This window comes from Megalops cyprinoides, chromosome 18 (assembly GCF_013368585.1).
Source record: "Megalops cyprinoides isolate fMegCyp1 chromosome 18, fMegCyp1.pri, whole genome shotgun sequence".
In the NCBI taxonomy this organism is placed as follows: Eukaryota; Metazoa; Chordata; class Actinopteri; order Elopiformes; family Megalopidae; genus Megalops; species Megalops cyprinoides.
Window position 1 is genome coordinate 8,333,700 of NC_050600.1, and position 21,837 is coordinate 8,355,536.

Below are 21,837 nucleotides of genomic sequence, written 5' to 3' on the forward strand. Positions count from 1 at the left end.
CACATGATGTAATTTCTGATTGAGTTATTACTATTAATTTTACTGTCACCTTAAAATAATTCAGGAAGCTCTTTCACTCTGATTGCCTCACATATGGCATACTGAGTAACATTATTCTGGGGATGACTAAACAAGCCTTTGTGAGACAACAACTACATTTCCCAGCTTGCACCACGACCCCAGTCTGCTTCCTTCACATGGTATCCATGGCAGCCCTCCTGTGGCCCAAATAAGCACAGAACCTGCCTGGGGTTGCGTGGGCTTGCTGTCCCTCAGTAACACAGCGCATCACGCGTGGCCCCAGGGTACGGGCACACAAGTGAACAGCACAGCCTGTGAGCACTGCCCACAGAAACGGCTACCAGCAGGAACGGGCTGCTCATTTAAACACGCTGGCGTGAGCGCACCGACGAGCCACACAGCCGCTCTGAAGAGGCGCTGAAGCACATTCCAATTCAACAGCAGTCAAAAGCGGGTCTTTATCTGTGATTAAAGCTGCTACGATTCCATCGCACACACACGCACTACGCTCGCCGTTCCCCCCCGCGCGCGCTGTTCCTACACCCAAGCTGCCGTTTCACACAAATCAAACAAGGACTTTTTGACACTGCGTTATATTATTCATTTGCTTAGCAGACGGCCTTATCTGTGGCAACTTACAGAGCTTATGTTTTACCCATTGACACAGCTGGATATTTACTGAAGCGGTTCAGGTTGAGCAGCTCGCTGAAATGTGTGAATGCAGTGGCCCGCCTGGGATTTGAACAGGCAGGATTCTGGTTATGACGTAGTTTCCGTAGCTGTGCCAAAAGCCACACTTTTTGTTTTTCAGTTCCTTGAGTGATACGAGTATAAAGTCTTCCTTAAAAGGTAAGAGGACTTCCCCATCTTATTTGATCTCACAAAAACAAACAGGACATCAAGATGGTGACCTGTCAATGCAATCTGGGAGCCACACAGCTGAGAAAGCTTAGCCAACACGTATTTCAAAACGTTCCAGAGAGGAAAATGATAAACTGACAAAGGCTTTTTTTTTACCTTCACAAATATGTAGTCATCCTGGACAGAGAGGGAATTCTGGTCAATCTTGCCCAGGAACTGCGCAGTCACCATTTTGTCGGAGCAGTTCTGGATCAGGCAGGTCACGTACAGGAAGCCTGGCCAAACACGAAACATTAAAGGAGAAAAGTTTCAGAGTGGGACGCAATAGCAGAGGATCTGCTGGGGGCTGGGAGAGCAGGCTGGCACATGAAAGGTATCAGGTAGCACGCAATATAATGAGCAGAATTAGGTACTGTGTAAGATCCTCACAGGCACTGAGCCTCTCTGAAGCCAACACAGCAGAGGATTTATTTAAAAGCAGGAGAAGATAACTGCCGTTGCAAGGCCTCTATTGAATATCGCACAGAGGCTGCATCAGCAGCAGTTACCAAATACTCAGCATCTTTTTCTAAAGGAGTGTGAAGCCGCAATGCAAACAGTTCAAGAAAAAAAAAAAAACTCACCTCCCCAAGGTGATATTTCAAGCTGTTTTAGCATTAATGTTCTTTTTTGTTTTGTTTTTGTTGTAGCTTTATTTTCACCCAAACAAAACTGACAGCATAATTTATTGAAATCAAGGGACATTTAATCGAACAGCATAAGGAACGGCTCATTAAAAAGCAATTAGATATCTAAATGTGCGAGTCTGACTTTGTGACACATGGCTGTGGCATACTGTATTTATTTAAACTGCGAGGCTCTTCACTATGACTGCTCTCAGGGCTTTGCAAGGTAACATGCAATTCCAAACAACTGATTATAAAACAATTAATTGATTTGGAAAAAAAACACAATTAACACAGGACAAAAGGACACTTCCCCTGCATTCCATTAATATTTGTCCTTAGCTTTGACTTCCAGTTAAATGCCAGTGTTACTTCCTGTCCTCACAAAAAAAAAAAAAATTCAGCAACTTTAGAGATTACCAAAGCTAATGAAGGAAAGTGTTCTGCAGTGTGCTGTGTGCTGAGAGAAAGTATGTTACACTGAAGAAATAAAACTTTCATTTATACATGTGCACACACGCACACGCACACACACACACACACACACACACACACAAACATGCACAAAGACCAAAAGCAGAATGAGGAAAGAGAAAAAGAGGAGTGTATAGAGAAAGAGAGGTAAAACACGAACACGAGGGTTAGAGCGCGGAGACTTTACACCTCTCAGGGGGAAATGGATATTACTTGGATTGGAAGACAGTTTGTAAGAAGGTTTTGGGGTTTGGCATTTCCTCCCACCCAAATATTTGTTTGAATGTCCATTTCAGTGAGCGATTCACAGGACCGCAGCATAGCCCTTGAAGAGCCCACAGGAGTGGGCCAGAGGTCCAGAGAGGTGAGTTTCTGCTGGGCGTTCTCTTCAAGTACCTTTCCAATCCCAAACCCCTTGTGATTCACTGCCCTGAGTTCTAATAACAATAATTAGAATAATAATTGAGTGCATTCATGTTGTGCTCTTTTTGGATCTCAAAGTGCTTTACAGTGATGGGGGTCAGAAGGGGTAGCTCCATCACCGGTGTGTGGCTACCAGGCAGCGAAATTTTCACCACAGTATAGCTGTGTTGGAAAAAGAAGGATTTACTTAGCCAATGGAACAGGCAGATCATTGGACGGCCTGATTGTGAATTTAGCCAGGAGTTGTGTCCTGACCATGACCCCTGCGAATACATCCAAACATGCTCTACAAAGCTGCTGATGACAGAAAATGGGTGAGTGTGAAAACAACAGTGGGCATGAATCTGGGCTGGGTCACTGCTACGTAAACAACTACATAACCTGACTCTGTGACAACAATGCTGTTAAGTATAGGAACCATACTGCCACTGTAAGCACTGTCCACCTGTAAAGGGGAATGTGTACAGACTTTGTTAATGATATATTAGATGTAATGTGCACCGCAGGAGTCATGAAGACTCACCACCCATAAGCACTCATGATAAATCATTCACAAACAGAGCTGGAGGGCCAGTTCTGTCTCAGTTGGTGGTCGGCCTGCCCCCCTCTCATCCGCCCTCCAGGAGCGACAGAGATGCTGTGGCCGCACCCAGACTGTCCTGGGAGGGGGGGAGCCAGAACTCACGCTCCAGCAGTGTCCTTCAAGGCCCCCACCCCCCCCTGCCCCCCCGCTCAGACCAGCTGCCACCGTTTAACCTTGGCAGGGAGGAGGGGAGACAACTTGTCCCCACATGCTGAATCTCTCCCCATCCACTAACCGCACGAGCCACCATGTGAGCGTGTCATGTGACACGCAGCAACAGTAGTCAAAGCTGTGTAGATTCACCAATATTTAAATCATCTGGATGGCTCCCATAGCTCTATGGGCTTGCCTACACCAGCCAATCTGAATACTGCATACATCGGTGACTGAATAACATTTGAATAGCACTATTCCAAAAATAGTCTCCATATTACGTAGCATATTGCTATACCCTTTGTGGTTCCCTGGCAAAGACTGTGTGTTTGTTCTGACTGTAGCTTCAGCACCACCCATCATAGCATGACACCCAGAGAAAGATACTCTCTGGCTGATCTTTTTTCCTCTTCATTAGTATTCCAAATAAGATAAATGTGATTAAAGGATTATAGAAACTTGATTTCTATCAAACACGACTACATTATGAGGAAAACATGTGAATTATCAATGCTTGTGCTGTGAACTTTTTCTCCCTCTCCTTTCTGGGTCAACCTCAATGCATCATGGGTAATTATATTATACACAGGTGTGTATCTGAATCCACAAGTACTCTGAGTTTTTCCCTAAAGGCCGCAGAGCTAACAGACACCCTTCCTTCCGGCTGATATGATGATCCAGTTTCATGCTTCAGGAGAGACTCCTTTTGACCTCTCACCAATACGCAATCACCTTCCCATGCCTCCCGCTAATTGACTGTACATGTATGCGTGTGTGTGAACCGGAGAGCAGAGGCTGTTCTGGGAGCAGAGCAAAGGGAGGTGGATGGAGAGGTAGCCGCCCTGAGTGTCCTGAATTGTGGGCTGAAGAGAGGGTGAAGAGGATCTCCGGAGAGTGACAAGAGCGAGGCTCGCCTTGGAAGGCCTTAGACGCACATGTGTACATACACACACGCACACACACACACCCACACACACACATACCCAGACATACCCACACACTCACGTGCAGACATACACACAGCGCACACACACACACACACGCATGCATACACATACACACACACTCTCATGTACACACATACACACAGCACACACACACATACATGCATACACACCACACACACACACACACGCACACACGCACACACACACACACATACCCGCACATACACACACACTCACGTGCAGACATACACACCACACACACACACACACACACACACACACACACACCGTACCTCCGCTTGCGTCCTGCATCTCCATGTGCACCAGGTCAGGGTCCACATCCACACCTTCCACAGACCTTTCAAATTGAATCAAAATTAGACAAAAAATTCCATTAAACTGACAGGGTACAGAAATTTATTTTAGCTGTAAACCAAGAGCGTGATATTAATAACCTCAAAACAGGTTATGAACTATTCAATATGCATGAATTCTTTTGTCTGACATTTTCCAAACATGAGAGACTGTAAGGGCAAGAGAGAGAGAGAGAGAGAGAGAGAGAGAAACAGAAAGAGAGAAACTACAAACCTCTGTGGCATGAAAACCAGCCACACAGCTAAACTGTGTTTCCATTAAAAACAGGCGTGTTCCCTGTGTTCTCTCGGCCATAAAGCTAATCTGATTAGGAGTCAACAGCGTGGCTTGCAGAATACCTCTGGCTTGTTAAAAGATTGAGTTGAGGTATAAAAACTCCATTAGTGCTGCAATAAAGCTCTCTTTACAAGCAATTAGCAACCTGGAGCTCCGTGAGAGGGATGAGAGAGAAATGTTTCGTGTGCGTGCGTCTGTGTGCATGCATGTATATGTGTGTGTGTGTGTGTGTGTGTGTGTGTGTGTGTGTGTGTGTGTGTGCGCGTGCTTGTTTGAACATGTATTATGCTTTCTCAGTGCTCCTCTCTTCTCTAAAAAAATGCTTATTATTATATGGATGGAATGCCGGAATGTCACAATGCCCACTTTATTTCTGTTATATATCACAATCACTTTGTAGCAGATTACTGCTTTAATAAGTAAAAACCAGCCCTGAGAGAGTGTAAACTGAAAATGAAGACTCAATAAAGATGTTGCGTGGATTACAGCAAACCACCCTCTTCGGTTGCAGTGCTTTTAGTCTTGAAAGTGCATCGGATTTGAACAGATTGACTTCCAAGTCTCCTTTTTTAACAAGCGTAAAAGCCATCAAGGAGGATAAACTAATTCCAAACTCTTACAATCATCTACTTCTGGACTTTGTGACAGGATTAAGTTACAACACTGTTTCAAGAGTTTTCCAGATGGAGAAACTGGCACTGCTAAATCCTTGGCTATTCTTGGTTATAAAATGCAACACTACTAAAAATATTAAGCATGAAACATTATGAGAATTCAAAATGTATTCTTTCTTCTTCTTCCTATTCTTCTTCTTCTTCTTCTTCTTATTATTATTATTATTATTGGTGTATGCTTTTTATTTGTTGGCATTTCACAGTAATGAATGCAACATCTTCTGCCTTTCAAAATTTTATTTTATTGAAAAAATACTGCAAGCATATGTCTTCTTCTTATTATTATTGTATGCTTTTTATTTATTGGCATTTAAATCAATGTATCATAAAGGTACAAGAATCATACAAGAATCAATGTATTCATAAAAGTTAATTATTTAAATTTATCTGTCTAGTGCCATTTGTTGATGTACACAGACATGGCTTTTTTTGTATTTGGCCTCCCCACCTCCAGCCAGATATGATTTCTGTGTGTGCCATAGACAAATAAATCACACTGTCTAAGGCTCGAAACTCCCGGGTTTAAATTCACTGATCCGTAACCAACAGGCCACAAAACAATTTTCTATTTGAGCAGTGGACAATGTTTTTCTTTGACCTTAAGCGCACGTTCACCCTCTTACCCTCGTGAAAACTTAGAGAAAGACTCGGGTGCGATCAGGTCTGTCTTTGTGTAGGAATGCATGAAACAGCATTATGTCATCTGACACAACGTGAAAAAACCTTTCTCTTTGTGTCCTTACACTAGTACCCCATCCTCTCATTTAAATAAACCCTAAAACAGACTTATTCAAGATGCTCAATTAATTGTGTCATTGTTTTATTTTTTTAGAGGGTTTTATCCTTCACTTAAGAGCATACTGAAGATTTTGACACGTGGTTACAGCATGTCCTATGAATGTTGTAAAGTAGTTGAAGTAGTTGTTCTCAATTTTATTACGCACAACTTTTTTCATACATTTTATTTCTTTTGCCAAGAAATGTAGAAAAATGATCAACAACCAAAAGATCCATAAGATCGCTGAGTGAGAGAGCTGACAGACTGGCTGGGTGTCATGTGACACTCAGACCTTCACTGGATTCCCAACAAAACCAGAGAAAGAAGGAAATGGAATATTCACCAGAAAATGTGATCCTTTGACACACGTTCCTGTAGCAGAGTCCATTTTCTCCCCAGGTCTGTGGACACATACAGCTGAAAACAGGAAGAGAAATCAATCCTGTCAGTCACGACCTGGAAATATTCAGCATTGACTCAGCAGTTCTGCATAGTACCATGCGGCTTTTTGCAAGGGCTCTGCACCCAAAACAAGCTGCCGAACTTACAAAGGAACAAAAGAATACTCAAAGAACAGAAGATAGAAACAGTAATCTCTTCCATTGATTGTCATCTGGGGGACAAATATGTTGATTCTGATATTATAGCTTGTCAGCGCACTCAACAATAAAAAATGATTTGTGTTTGCATACCAAAAAAAAAAAAAAAAACAATTCAGCACTTGCAAGCCAAACTGCTGAATGTCCCTCGTTCAACGTTCGTAGGCCTCTCTCATTAATCTCAGGCGGCTCTGAGCTTTGTTTGTGTGTTTGTGCACAATCGATCTTCCCTGGTAATGAAAAGCTATTGATTTCCAACCAGTATCCTGGATATTTGAACTGCAGTTTGGAGGGAAAAATTATTTCACGACTGACTCCTCCGACGCCGCCCCCACACCTCCCCACACACACACACACACACACACACACACACACACACACACACACACACACACACTCCCCAGCCCCCTGCCTCCCTCTTCAGCTCAGCAAATAATGTGTATCTGTTTTCATCGTCCTTCTCTATATAAATGACAGGTTCGTGAACAATATCCAAGTGCCGCATGAATCATCGGGCCCACACATCAAGCCCATTTCTCACTTTGCAGTTAACTGTAGGGAACAGACTCCCTGACTACAGCAACGAGTGCCCAGATCACAGCTGTTGCCATTGGATCCTGCTCATAATCCAGATAATTAGCTTGCCAATATGTTAGATGTCAGTGGGTATGAGTAACAGTAAGATGCATCTCCCCACAGCAGCCGGCCAAACCAAAAAAATTCCTTTTTCCGGAGCCCTGCAGGGCGCGAGGAGCACATCCAGACAAAACGCACTCGCGCTGCCAGGGACTGAGGTAAAGTCTACTGACCAAGCAAGGGCCGGGATGCCAAGTCAGCACACTGCTGGAAAAATGACAAAACGCCCTCTGGGGGACAACCTGGATCATAAACACCGGTGACAACCAGGTGGGAGCAACGCCTACGAGCGTCCGCTGCGGTTTGTGTCCCATCCGTCAACGCCCTGCAGGTGCAGAGAAGTCAGATCTGCCCAGCTTGTTAGGGATGAGCCTACAGGTCACCTGGAACTCAAACTCAGATTGCTCCATTCTGGTTTCGGCATTGACGGGTAACCAAAAGGTAACATGTTCACATCTGGGGCGGGACCCTGCTATTCAGTTCCTCAGCTATGTACTTAACATGAACTGCTAAGCAAATAAAAACTCCCATTGTTAGGACCTGCTGTACTGTTTTGAAGCAGAGAAGCAGGCCAGCCCGGTTTTACCAAGCCTCGACTACCACTGGTGTTCCAATTTGTCCAAAAAACGAGCACCCTGATGTCAAAAGAGCGGGGCTGCCACACTCGAGTGCCATTTTGAAGTAAAAGCACATTCCACAGTCAATTTACATTACTTCAGCAGTTTTGTCAGAAATTTCAAACAAAACCTGGGATGCTGCCAGATTTCAAATAAAACATACAGCCATATTACTTTCAGTTAATCTGTTCAACTGATGAAAAAGCACAATTTTAATGCAATGACTTAGGCATTTTCTGTGCATTTTTCAATGTCCTACTGTATGGGGGTATACAGATGTACTGTTCATTGGAAAGATGCTTTCATGGAGATGAAAGTGATGGAGAAATAATCACCCATGGTTACATGTTAATTATATCATGTACGCAACATTCTCGCTGCTGCCTGTAAAGATGAATTGCAATCAAATGTAATCAAATTTCTTATTTGCTTTAATCACTGGTAAATTTTTAAAGCCAGCTTAGCTTAGTATTTTTCCTATTGGGACCTATGTGGTCCTGAGTTATTCATAAGATGGATACTAAAGCTTTCTATAATATCAGTAGCAGTAGATTAGTGAGACAGTTAAGTTTTTTTTTTCAACTGGGATTGAGAGGTTGACATGAAGTCTTCAGAGTTCTGTTTTTTGTTTCATCTTCCAGATATTCTGAAATTCTGTGCTCTACATTCAAACATTCTGAACTAATACATACCAGCATACTAGCTGGTCACTGAGTATCCATTTCTTTCATCAAACGAATGACTAACTAAACCATTTTAAAACAAAATGGTTTATGTTTTTTTCTGAGACAAAATCATCTTTGACAAGGTGTTGAATTCTACACAGCCTCCACTGCGGAGCCTCTGGAGTTTGGTTAAATGCACCATGTGGACCTTCGATGCAAAGAGGAGCGATTGTAATGCTTCCAATACAACAAAGCAGTCAGTTTAGCTGCTACTGTCCAACCAACAGCTTGCCAGCCTAGAGTAAAACAACACCAATGCCTGAAACTGATTGAAACAATGAATTCACCTTCTGTTATCAGAGTGGCAGCTAATAACCAGTAGTGACTAAAACAACTGACAGATGGCTCACCTTTCTCTCCTTACTGTAGGCCAGAAGCTTGTCCTCCTCTTTGGGGTGGAAGAGGAGCGTTTCCACGGTGAAGGAGAGAGGCTGCCTCTGGAACGAGGCCCCCTCATCCGTGCTGATGAACAACATCTGGTCCCGCTCATTAATGGAGGAGCTGACGAGGATCACCTGTAACACAGATAACATCCGGGTCAAAGGTCAGCGGCATAAAGCCATCAGATAACAATTTGGAAATCCTATAGAAGTCACTTGACTTCCGGTGAAGGGTGGGGAACGCCAGTCGAGCTACATCACTGGTACATTTGTGCTGTGTGAACAGGCACAGTCTGGCTTGAGGCTGCACTGCACTTTATCATTGGAAGAGGCCAGCTAAGTCCCAGGTGACATTCCATTGATTATCTGCTTTGTGCTTTTGCAGGTCATGAATTCAAACAGTAAACCTGGGACACCCACCGTGACAACCATAATGTGCTATAAGCAAACACAAATCCCCCTAATTGCTTGGAGGATTGGGCATGGAAATATCACGTCTAATGCGGGCTCCCCAAACTCCAGGCCTGCGTGGAGCCTGCAATCGCACGGGGCCCGCCAGAATCTTAAGCGGCTCTGGAGAGTGTTTGCCGACGCTTTGGCAGGTTCCCTCTGTTGGCGATTTAGTGGCGCTCGGGCTGCCTTTCAGTGTGGTCCCCCCTCCGAAACAAACGCGCTGGCTCCTCGTCCTGCCTCTTCTGTTTATATCCCCTGTAAGGTTGAGCGAGCCTGGTCTAAACAGCCTTCTATGTGAGGCACGGTCAATTAAAACCCAGTCAGTTGTGTTTGTTCTCGCTCCATACAGCTGTCACCGCCCGTGGAGCGCTTGCCATTCTCCCTTTCTCTCCCTTCGCTCCGGAGGAATTTCCCCCGCCGGAACAGGAGAGAAAGCGCAGGGGAGGACGCAGAAATAATTAGGCCCTCCCGGCGGCTAGCGCGGGGGAAGAGGACGCGTCGTCATGTGCTTTTTTCGGGTGGCTTTTCCTGACAGGGGGCCAACTCATGTGAGGCTGACGCCATGTCTCTGTGGATGGCCGGAGAAGAACACGTTTAGGTTCCGCCTGGTTTATAGACGGACCAGACTTATTCTCAACTTCAAAGTAAGAGAACAGTTCCCTTTTTTCAAATCTTACGTTTTTTAAGTATTTACTTATACATTAGGTTCCCATTAGGTGTGAGTTTCTTTCACAAATTCTGCAAACGCCGCATACTATACGTTTGACAGCATAACTTCACCGGCACTCTACTGTCTGACACATATTTACCCCCACCCCACACTACCAATACCACCACATTAAACATCAGACTACTAAGGAACCTATTTCCGAGGAACACTGAAAAACAAGTAGGAGATTGCTAACTGGCATGCAGTATTCATCTCCTTCTTCTGAATCGGCAGCCACTCTAACGAGAAGAAGACGTGACAGGGACATGCTCATTTCTTGGTTGTCAAAAGACATATTGCAGCTTTGCAACAAATAAAATTAGCGTCATTTGAATGCTAAAATAAAAGTGACATCATTCTTTATTTGGTGGCCATGGAGTCAAATAAAAAAGTTCCCTCCTCATAAAAATATAAAACTATAAAATACAAAACTTTCCATGAAAAGTCTTGAAAGCTATTGTGTGCAAAGAACTGAAATTCAAAAGACTACAGTTTGAGAGTATCTACAGATCATTTCATTAACTCAAAAAGGGATAATTTACTCTGACAGCACATTTTATTCCAAAATAGCAAAGTCATCTGAAGTGAGAAGAAACTGTACATCAAAAAACTAAGCCATTTTTCAGCCACCTGAAATACCGATAATTCTACTTGGAAAACCAAATGGATCATCACACCTAGAAAGAGTTAAAATAGATTAAAAAATGATGGGGGATAGGACAAAGGAGATAACCAAGGACAGCAGAGAAAGAAAACTCCACAAGAGCTTACAACATACTCAGTGCATAATATATAGAGTATAAAGTACGGAAAGAACATTTGGCAGGTTTACAATGTTTATTTTCATCACAGGTATTGAGACAAAGTGGAGCAAAAAGGATGATGGGTAAGTCTGTCCGTATGTGTGTGTGTGTGTGTGTGTGTGGGAGTGTGTGTCTATGTGTGTGCGTGTGTGTGTGTGCTTACTAATGTGGGTTCATGCGTGTGCATGTGTGTGATTGGACACCTGAGTAAACACATAGTGCCCGTGCTCACGAAAAACCTTACGAAAGCAAAAACCTGGAAGACAATGAGACGTTGCCCTACTGACCCAGTGGAATGCTGGAAATGGATTCGACCAAGCCAGCGTAATTGGATTAAAAAGGTCAAAACAGTTGAATAGCCTCTGCTTGGCAGCTTCTTCTGAGATCTCCCTAACACAGTGAGGCCATTATGCTGCTTCTCCTTCGCCCCGGCCCCGGGGGGCGTCCCAGCGCCTGCCTGCGGGTGGCGCTGCCGCTCAACCCACGGCGCAGCCGAGCGCGAGCGTGAGTGAGTGAGTGAGCGAGCGAATGGGGGGATGGCACCGGACCGGACAGTGAAAAACAGCGCGGGACTGCGGAGAGGACGGACGCAAGGAGAGAGAGGCAGAGAGGGACATCCTGTAAGGAGATCTGCCTCCGACGCCGAGAGAGAGTGGTTTTCCTTCCCCTGCACTTTCCCTGGAACTTTCTCCCAGCAGAAGCAGCACAGTGCCTCTATTGTCTTATGCCTTTGTGACTGCAGACAAACAGAGTCACGCCACTTCCGGTGTCTATAACGGGTGGTGGTGTGTATGTGTGCGTGGGGGGGGGGTGTGTGCAGAGGTTACTGGAGGGGCAGTTGGAGAAAAACAAGAGATGGGGGACATTAAACACTCAAAGGCAGTCGGCATTTCAGAGGACGGACCATCATCTGCTGTGGGTGAATCCTCTGCAGCTTTTCACTCCAATTAGAGATTAGAAACCATCTCTAGGGTGGGGCAGAGGCCAGGAAATAGCAAATAGTGGTTGCTATAGGGCCAAGTAAGGTAAAAAAAATTAAAATAAATAAATAAATAAAACAATGACTGCAGAAATTATGCTTCAAGGTTGAATGCCTTTAAGTCATATAATCTGTTATGAAACACATGGATTTGCTTAAGCTCCTGAAAGTAGATGTTGCTATATGAAAACAAGCAGACCTACAAGGCAATAAGCACAGGTTAACAAGCACAGGTAACAAGGCACTACCAGGTATGATAACTTAAGACTGGAGTGGGAAAGAACAGTAGGAATGGATCACAACCCAATTAACAGGTGTTACCACTGCGACAATGGCACCACCCAGCTCTGCTTTGCTTGTGTGTTAGCCCCACTGAGTACCGAACACCCCTCTGAGTGTGTTAGCATAGCCCTTCTTTACCACTGAGGAAATTACAGCTACTAGATTAAAGCTGGAAACACAGGTAGCTCCAAGTCTGTAAGGGATCTTCAGCCATTGTCTGTGCTGTTGGCAGCAGACATGGCAATGGGGGTAATGCCATCTGACAGGACTGGTTCCAGTGGGCTCCTGTGTTGGTGGGTCTACAGCAAGACATCTCACCTTCAGAAATGCTGTTCGGTGATGCTGGAAGCTTCATTAAAACTGGTAACTGGACCGCTGGGCTATCCGGGCCGCCCACGCTATGAACTGCGCACTGTATGCATAGTATGTGGCCTCTTATCTGTAACACTGCCACAGGTCTCACTGGCTCCGAGTGAGCGTCCTCACTGAGTCAGAGGGGGTCACACGCTGAGTAGTTTTATTGTATAAATTATGCCTCTAAGCATCTGCATTGTGCGAAAAAAAAAAAAAAACAGCCATTCTAGGGACATTCAAATTTGCTAAATTCCACTCAACCACGATTCCTTTCCACACAATTTCATATGCAAATTGTCAGTTTTGATATTCACAGGAAGTAGGCCTATTTGAGTCGGGCTTTACAAAATGTGGATAAAAAAGCCTGCATAGCGGCATCTAAGTGACCTGCATGATCCATGACTGCAAACAATTGGAATTCTCATTTTACTGACCCAGCTGGCAAAGGTACAGCCTGCAACAGCTGTCAGAGGGGGAAAAAAAAAGGTTTTGTGCGCACTAGTGTTAATGTAAACCAGTGGCCTCAAACAATAGAACTGGAGAGCTACCACCCTACTTTGTTTCCATGTTGCCCTTAATCACCTGGGGCACCTGCTACCTGACTAACTGTCATTTGGATGGTGCCAAGGTGTTGTGATTGGGGACCGCTGCTTCAGGCTAAATCTCACACCAAGCGGCTTGCATCCAGGACTGCACGACTGTCACATCAAACGGCAAGTAAATGGGAAGTGTAGGCTGAGGGGGGTGATTCCAGCTCTTAGGCTCAGGGCTGTCTTGGCCTCTCTCCGAACAGAGCATTTCTAGCACTCAACATGATACGAGTGCGTGTATCATTACATATACTGAGCTGTGTATGACTGTGGTGAGCGTAAAGTCAAGCCCTCACCCTGAAGTAAGTTGAAGTGCCCTAGATTCAGAGCCTCTCTTACCGCTGGTGCCAAGTCAAGAGCTTATCCAGACCGACAGTGGTGCGAGGAGTGCTTCCTTTTTTTTTCTCCAGCGTTGGTGACAAGGACGAGCAGAAATGGAGCTCCAATTACCCAGCGCTGGCAAGTGATGAGGATGTATTCAGAGTCGGGGGTGCTTTCTCTGTTCCTTGTTACCTTTATGTCAAGTGTGAACGATCCGTGCTAATTTTCACTAACACCGATTCATTCGGCTCTCAGAGGTGGCCTTAGTCCTCGCGGACTTGTAAATGCTCCACAAACACGCACGCACTCATCGATTCGGTGCCGTTTTGTCCAGATATGAAGCACAGCATCAGAACTGCAAGGCTATGTTAAACACACACCCTGTGGTCAAAATGAGGAACTCCACATAAAGCCACATTCTGGCTGAAAAGCCGTTGAAAGAGAATAAGGGAGGGAGCGAGAGGGTAGGAGGGAGGGAAGGAAAGAACTAAAATGAAAAGGAGAGAGATCTCTCTGCGATGCTACTGTACAACTGTTTCTGAAGCCATTAAAAACAGCAAGACAGCAGGACGGCATCACAGAGGCCATGGAACAGTGACAGAAAGGAGACTGTGGGAACTGTGAATTCCTGGTGAAACAGTTATTTACAAAAAGGGGTCACTGTTTTATAACCAATACAGTCTAACCAACAGGTGGCTGTGGGCTGGTGGCTGAGAGTTTTCATTTTAAATATTTTCAAGCTTGGTGTTTTTCCTGTGAAATCAGTATTGCCTCACAAAAATTCGGATTATGGGATTGGGTGGGAGAGGTGGGGGTGTATGGGAACGAGGGGTTCTACCCTGCAATATGACACTCGCATGAGCAATTTGTCTGGGTCAGCCTTTAAATCAAATCCCGAACCATATAACCTGTGCCTGTCAAAAGTGATTTTCTAAAATCTTCTTTCTGAGGGGAGAAGTGCACCCAGGCACCAACTACCATGGCCACCCCCCGCCCCCTCTTCCCCTGCAGTGGTATCGGTACAGGATGGAAATAGAATCCATGCTTAACCCCACTCCCGCATAGAAGCACAGGCCCAAATTATACAGAGCATGTAACCCCACAACGGCCTACATACAGCCCGGGCCTAATGCTGCCACCCGCAATTAAGCCTTAGGTGCTGACGAGGCCGGCTTACGCAACACTTGGCCCTGCCCGCAGAATTCAATTACCGCTTATGGAAAGTGACTGAGCGCCGCGCTGTGACTTGCATATTTATCCAGGGCTGTTTTTACAGGCCGCCATGTCCCCAGCGTAGGTCTGCGCTCAGGGGGTTCTCGTCCTTGGCCCGTTGCAACTCGGCTGTCAGGGGCCTGGGTGGTTGAGTGGGTGGTCAGGTGCCACACGGAGTTCAGACGCATCGTCCATGTACCCGCCCAGGCGTTACGGTAGGCAGCCAGTCTAGGGTGGTGACAGGGTCATGACCCGCTTTGTTAAAACGATACCCAAATCTGCCTCGGGCACATGCAGTGAGCTGCTGGTGAGACAGTGTGCCTGAAATTTTTTTCCAGTTGCTGTTAGTTTAGTTGCTTTAATTTAAGAAAAAGTCATTTTAACTTTTTTTTTCATTAAAGAGGGCACTGAGAAATTGTCCTTGAGGAAAATAAAACATGAGAATGCTCGCGGATGAGACTAAATAAATTAGTTTCAAAAGTGCAGAGGAGAAGATACAATTAATGAACCCTATTTGCATTGCTCAATGTCATCAATCCTGATCAGCAAAATTATTCTTATTTGAGAATTCCACACATTGCTGGGGCCTATACAGAGCATAGATAGTCTTCTAATGAGAAAACAGTCTTCATCTGCAGTGAACAGAAAGTGGAAAAACCATTGAAAAAGCACGCATACCTGCTTTTAATCACTCTGTATCGGTCTGTATGGCAAGCTTTTCATTCTGACATAGTCATACGAACAATTCATACGTACATCTCTGCTGAAAGATTTAATTGCAGGTTCTCTATGACCTTTATGAATTTAGAAATTGCATCATGCATATGTAAAATTCAATTTGATACAAACATTAAATTAAATGTGTTGGTTGGAGGATTGACCTTTAGTGCGTTTAGGCAAATTAGCAGACACCATTTAGATAATGAGTGTAATTGTAGATGAGAGCTTTATGATTGCGCCGTTTTGGGGAACAAAAGCATTAATGAGATCATTTTTTATTCGAATGCCGCTTTGATACTCTTATTTTTTTTGCATAATTCTCCACATGGTAAGAATAAAAAGTGTGATCTTCAACCGGCAGAATTATATTCAGCGTGACAACACCAACAAAACATTTTGCAGTGAATGCTGAAACGCATGAAAAGAAACATGCAAGAATGGTTTTACAGCTGTAGCGTGTTTTTTCCTCTCCCGACACGTCCCCTCTGCAGGTCAGCGCTGAAATATTCATACAGTCGTTCATATTCACCATGCCCTGTCTCGTCTTTGTTATATTCCCTTCAAGGGGACAGTACCAGAAGCAAACGAGACTCAAGATGTTTGTGACAGGAATACAATCTTACATCACCTTCTGCTGTAGCCTAATCACAGGTACAGGTCTATACAGACTGAGTTTTGTTCTCATGTAACTGTTTAAAGCAAGCCAGCCAGACTGAAAGCACTTTTTTTTCTTTTTTTTTTGTGAATGCTCGATGGATGCCTTTAATGGTAGAGCTGCGAGTGTTGCAGAGAGGAAATGAAAAAGATTTGAGGACAGGGATTTGATTTTCCACAGGTCCATAAAATGTGACGCCAGAGCAAAGCTCTGTCGGCCAACACCCGCTAATATGTTAAATCTTGAAATTAGCACTGAAATTAGCATAACACACGCACACACACACACACAAAATATAATATAAAATAATATAATATAATATAATATAATCACCTAAATTTTTGTTGACACAAGACTTTGAACACCTAAACACACAAAAAGATTACGTGGACTATCTGCTTTCAGATGCACTCCAATATTTGACTATAACGGAAAGACTGACTATGGAATATTAATATTATAAAAACCTTTGACAGCAAATATAAAGGACTTCAAAATCTTCAAACTGAGAAAGAATTATTCATAGCTCTGCAGATGCATATAAAAGTGCACTTTGTAAAAAAGTTATACTGTGGGCATAGGTTCCCATTCCAGACATATTCTTCTCTGAAATGCTTTGTGCCCTCACTCTCTCAGTTGTTGATACTGAGCTTATATAAGGATGCACAGACTGGAAAAGCTCACAAAAGGGTTAAGTCCTGTTGCTTTCAGCCTAGACAATAGTTGAGCATGTCACACCAGTGGTAAAACAAAGGCATTTAAGGTAGTTAGGGAACTGGATCGTCATCTATAAGGGATGGCGGATTGATTCCTGGGTAGGGCACTACTGTTGTACCCTTAATTAAACAAGATGCTATGGAAGCTTTTCTGGATAAGGGGACATGCTAGGTATCTGAATGCATACGTTGTATACCGTGGAGTACCAGCGATGGCCAGTGGTGGGGTTCCTCATCTCCTGACCTGTAAAATGTTTTATTGATGTGCACCCCCACCCTCCCATATAGAGAGCTAATTACACAGGGACTGGGAGCACCTCTGAGCCGAGAGAGGCACTGGGGCCATATGGAGACTGTTAAGTTGATGAAAAATTACAGCACTTTAAAAACACTGAATTATACAAGGGGAATAATTAATAGGAGATCCGGCTGGTTACAGCGAGAGCGGATTTTTCACTCCTGCCCCGAAAGTTCATTACCACCGCTGTCACAGAGCGCTTCAAGTGCTCTCCGTCCCCAGCCTGCCACAAATTGATTCTGAGGGGGGGGGGGGGGGGAAGCAAGAGGTCCGGCAATTATAAGTGCATGGAAAATAGTTACGCTCCTGTCCTGGCGCGGAGAGAAGTCGCTTTTTTCAGGAGAAGCGTTGCCGGAGTGACGTGGCCGGAGCGGTGAGTGGATTAAAGAGGACGGCCTCCAGAGAGCTCTGGGCTCAAAGATCCAGGCGCTGAAATTAATGGGCCTTTCAGCGGAATCACCTAACCAACTTCATTATGCCGCACATCAATCACCGTCACTCAGAGTCGCGGCGCTACAGTGAGCATAGCCAACCTCAAGATAATGATCACCGTGATAATGGTGATGACTTAATATCCACCCATTACCTATTTTACAAAGTACCTAAGCTGAACGCTGAACACTGAAGTTCAATGTAAACGTATATAAAAACAGATACTAGGAATGCAAAATTCTGAAATTCACTTCGTTCAATTCATATTTCATGGTTTTGTCTGGTTCAGTTTGGTGACACTAAGAGAAGTTTGTGATCTTTCTTAACATGTTTGGGTGCTGTGCGTGGTTTCCAGAGTAATCCTGTACGCGTTTTAGATCACAAAAGGCGAGGAAGTATCCAGATCCACACTCCATGACTTACAGCGTGACCCGCTCTGAGGTCAGAGCCCAGGCAGATCTGGCTCCTGGGCGTGGCCCCCGGGGGAGTCTGAGCAGCGGCGAGTCCCGCGTCCCCCTGTCTCCTCACATCACCGTCATCACGGGGAGCACTTTTGATAAGACGGGCTGTTTTTCCTACCGACTCCAACCTTTGGGTCAGGAGCATACTGAGACATCACCGCGCGAAAGCTCTGATGCACCCGTACACCCATAATGATTAAAAAGCATTGCCGTGTCTCGGCCGCCACTCAGCCCGGTTTCAGCGGCTTGATGTGGCTTGCCGGTGCAATGCACCCCTTTGGACCAGTCAGCCTCCCACAGGGCCTCTAATGGTGCCCAATCTGCCTCACTGGTGCCAAGCAGAAAGCCAGTAGGAGCCATTTTTAACATGTTCTGGCATGACTCGACTTGGGATCGGAGGCCATAACCTTCTGGGCTGTGGAAAGGCACTCTAACCATACAGCCAGAACACAGATAAATGCAACCAAAACCCTCCTCTGCAAAACACAGAGCCTCACTGTGTGCAGACAAACACTCACAGCACAGAATTCACACTTAAGATGCACCCATGCTCTATTCTATCCCACAAACAATGAGAAAGAATGAGAAATGCACGGTCACTTCTGTGAAAACAATATATGCCAATATCTTCCACAGAACAACCCATGGCTGTTTACCCAACATAACTGGTGGCAAAGAAATAATAATAACAAACTTTAAATATCAGCTCAAGCGGAGAAGTGATATTAATACCGACGGTTGGTTGTAAAGGTTGGCGAGGTGCATTTCAGAGTTGTCTAGCTACCTAGGATATTAAACACAGAGGGCATGTGAGAACTAAAACTCTGAGAATGAAGTCTGTTGCCACCGTGGAAACCGTGTCACGGAATATACGGGTGACAGCTCAAGAAGTGAAACCTTCTCAGCATTTCATTTCATTCCCATCCTCACTGCTCCACTTAGCGTTACTGCACCACAGAGCCTTCCGCCCCCGGCCAGCTCGCCTTTTTGTTTCTCCTCTCAATGAAATCTCACTTCAGGGCTCATTTGTTGGAAATTTGACACCGCGCATAAGAATTTCATTGCCCTCATTTCGTTCGATTGGACGCTGGAGCCTGCTCTTTCAGTGAGAGGCTGAAAAGGCTGACGCCAAGGACTGATGGGTACTGATGTGAGAGAGAGGCTTGCAGAACTCTGTGATGTGTAGAGCTGCCATGTGCTGTCAATCACTGACTTTACTGAACAGTTCAAAATGAACCCAAACACTATGATTGCGAATGTGTCGAATAAATGAGTTACTGATAAACCATGGCAGCCCCACCAAATCTGCGGTTCACGAAGCCTCATTTTCCCACCATAAAATCACAATTTTTATCAACATCAGCTGTAGGGCCTGTATGTAAACGTGTCGCCCAAAATCAAATCAGAAATAATTATAATACTGCCTCTTCATCACCAATGCTAGATGAACTCACTTCAAGCATGTCCACATTCAGGCCAGCAGTAAGTAAAAAACTGCCATTTCAAAATTAATGGAAATATACATTTCATCCCATCTCTTTCTATTTCTAAGTACTTCATTATTTCATGAATCAGAGATCTATCAGCTGCTATTTTCATAACACATAATTCCTTCTACACATTGTAGTCTTGCATAACAACATCTAGCTGAAAATTCAAAAGAGCATTCGACCAATGCCATAATCGGTTGCCAGTCTTAATTAACGCATTGTTTCCACTGTAAGCCTTTTTGAACGACACAGACATTTTGGGGGATGAAAATCACTTCAGACACGCTGTCTTGCCAGAATTTCATGCCCACACATACAGGAGCCACTGCAGTGATTCTGAAAGCGTTCTCTTTTCCCTCCATGAAATGACTTGTGAACAAAGCAACAGTGATTACCATTAACCTTTTTATCGGCTCCACTTCAAGCAATCTTTCAAACCTGTAAACTAACTGACCGCTTTCTGCGTGTGACCAACATTGGTCGTGGGGTGGTGGGGGGTGGAGAGAGTGAGGAAGAGAGAGAGAAAGAGAAAGAGAAAGAGAGAAGGAGAAAATAAATGTCCTTTTGCACTTTGAAATTGAATTTAATGTTGCTCGGCTTATCTCTGCTCTTTAATTCGGGAGAATGTTTTGAGTACGGTTCTGCTGCATTGATCTGTTTGTTCCTCCGAGGTCTAAGGGGGCCAGAGATCATCCTTTTACTCGGTCTCTGTGCAGACAAGACATATCCTGCCTCGCAGTGGTGGCCATTCCCACGACAAATAACTCCCTCTGGGAAGACAGGCTAAGTCTCCACGTTTCGCTAATTTTCCATCATTACCACTGCTGCACAGGGTGCAGTTATTACAGTCCTGGGTGTAAAGCTTTGTCACAGACCATGGTCTCTTTATGGTATCCCTATTTTTTCAGTGTGACCCCATACAGTAGGAAATTCCAGGGACCGTTTGCGGTTCAGTCCATGAGTTCTGATGAATTAATAGCATCAATAGCATGAGCATCAAAACAGCATGGTGACAGTGGGAATGATGTGGAAAGCTCCACTGGCTATAACGGACAGACACTTTATCTTCTTAACCCAGTGGAAATTGCCCCTCTTTGTCAGACCTCTCTCCATCTCACAGCTCAGACCCAGATCAGGGAAATGGGAAACAGGGCAGTGTGGTTTTACTGAGTTGCCACTTTTATATTGGGGGTGCATGTCAGAGGGGGTGGGATCAAACAAGAATCCCAGGATGCATACAGGAATATGAAGAAATAAATAATATACAGATATACAATATGAGTGAGCAAGTTTCAAATAACTATTGGAAAATCAGTTGTGACAACACTAAAAAAGGTACAGGGTATCAGCATGTATTATACCTCTGTTCTTTGCTTGTATGTTTGTGGAGGCCTTTTTTAAATTAAAATATGAAATCCTTTTCCTGCAGGTGTTTCCTTTATATCTGGGGCAACAAACTCTGATATCATCATTATGAATGTATCTGTGTTTTCCAAATCTTAACAGCCCCAATAACCTAACTACAGAGCGGTCCAGTCAAACCCGTTAACCTTATCTAACCCAAACTTCTGCCAGAATTCATAATGAGATCAACAGTCACTGAATTCTATTGCAAGATAATAAGCTGTTTTCACTGGCTGTCTGATGACACTTATTGTGCTCCTTGTGCACCAAGCAAAAACGGAACAACCTCAGGAAGAACTGTGCTGTCCCAACTAATGAGAACTATGGGTTCACTTTAAATCTACTGAAGAGGGAAAACAACACACACACACACACACACACGCACACACACACACACACACACACACACACACACGCACACACACACGCACACACACGCACACACACGCGCACACACGCGCACACACACGCACACACACACGCGCACACACGCGCACACACGCGCACACACACGCACACACACACGCACACACACGCACACACACGCGCACACACACACACACACACACACACACACACACACACACACACACACACACACGCGCACACACACACGCACACACACATATACCGAGGCATCTCTGGAACCAAATCACTTAGAACTTCAGTCATTCATATCTTGTTTATCATTGCAGAGCTGAACCAGTCTGGTTCACCTAGCTTGGGTTATGGGTGGTTTTGCGCAGAGTTGTCCCCTATTGGCTCAGCCTT

General features: G+C 44.6%; 1 protein-coding gene across 3 annotated transcripts in view; it reads right to left on the minus strand.

Annotated features, from left to right (window-relative positions):
• sorcs2 (sortilin-related VPS10 domain containing receptor 2) overlaps window positions 1-21,837 on the minus strand; it is a 231,981-nt gene that overhangs the window by 36,805 nt on the left and 173,339 nt on the right. For all 3 annotated transcript variants that reach the window (XM_036551169.1, XM_036551168.1, XM_036551170.1), the window contains exons 4-7: window positions 9,158-9,322; window positions 6,574-6,647; window positions 4,421-4,485; window positions 1,039-1,157 (exon numbers count right to left, since the gene is read on the minus strand). In XM_036551169.1, coding sequence (XP_036407062.1) covers window positions 1,039-1,157; window positions 4,421-4,485; window positions 6,574-6,647; window positions 9,158-9,322 — 423 coding nt within the window. The remainder of the gene's footprint in view (window positions 1-1,038; window positions 1,158-4,420; window positions 4,486-6,573; window positions 6,648-9,157; window positions 9,323-21,837) is intronic.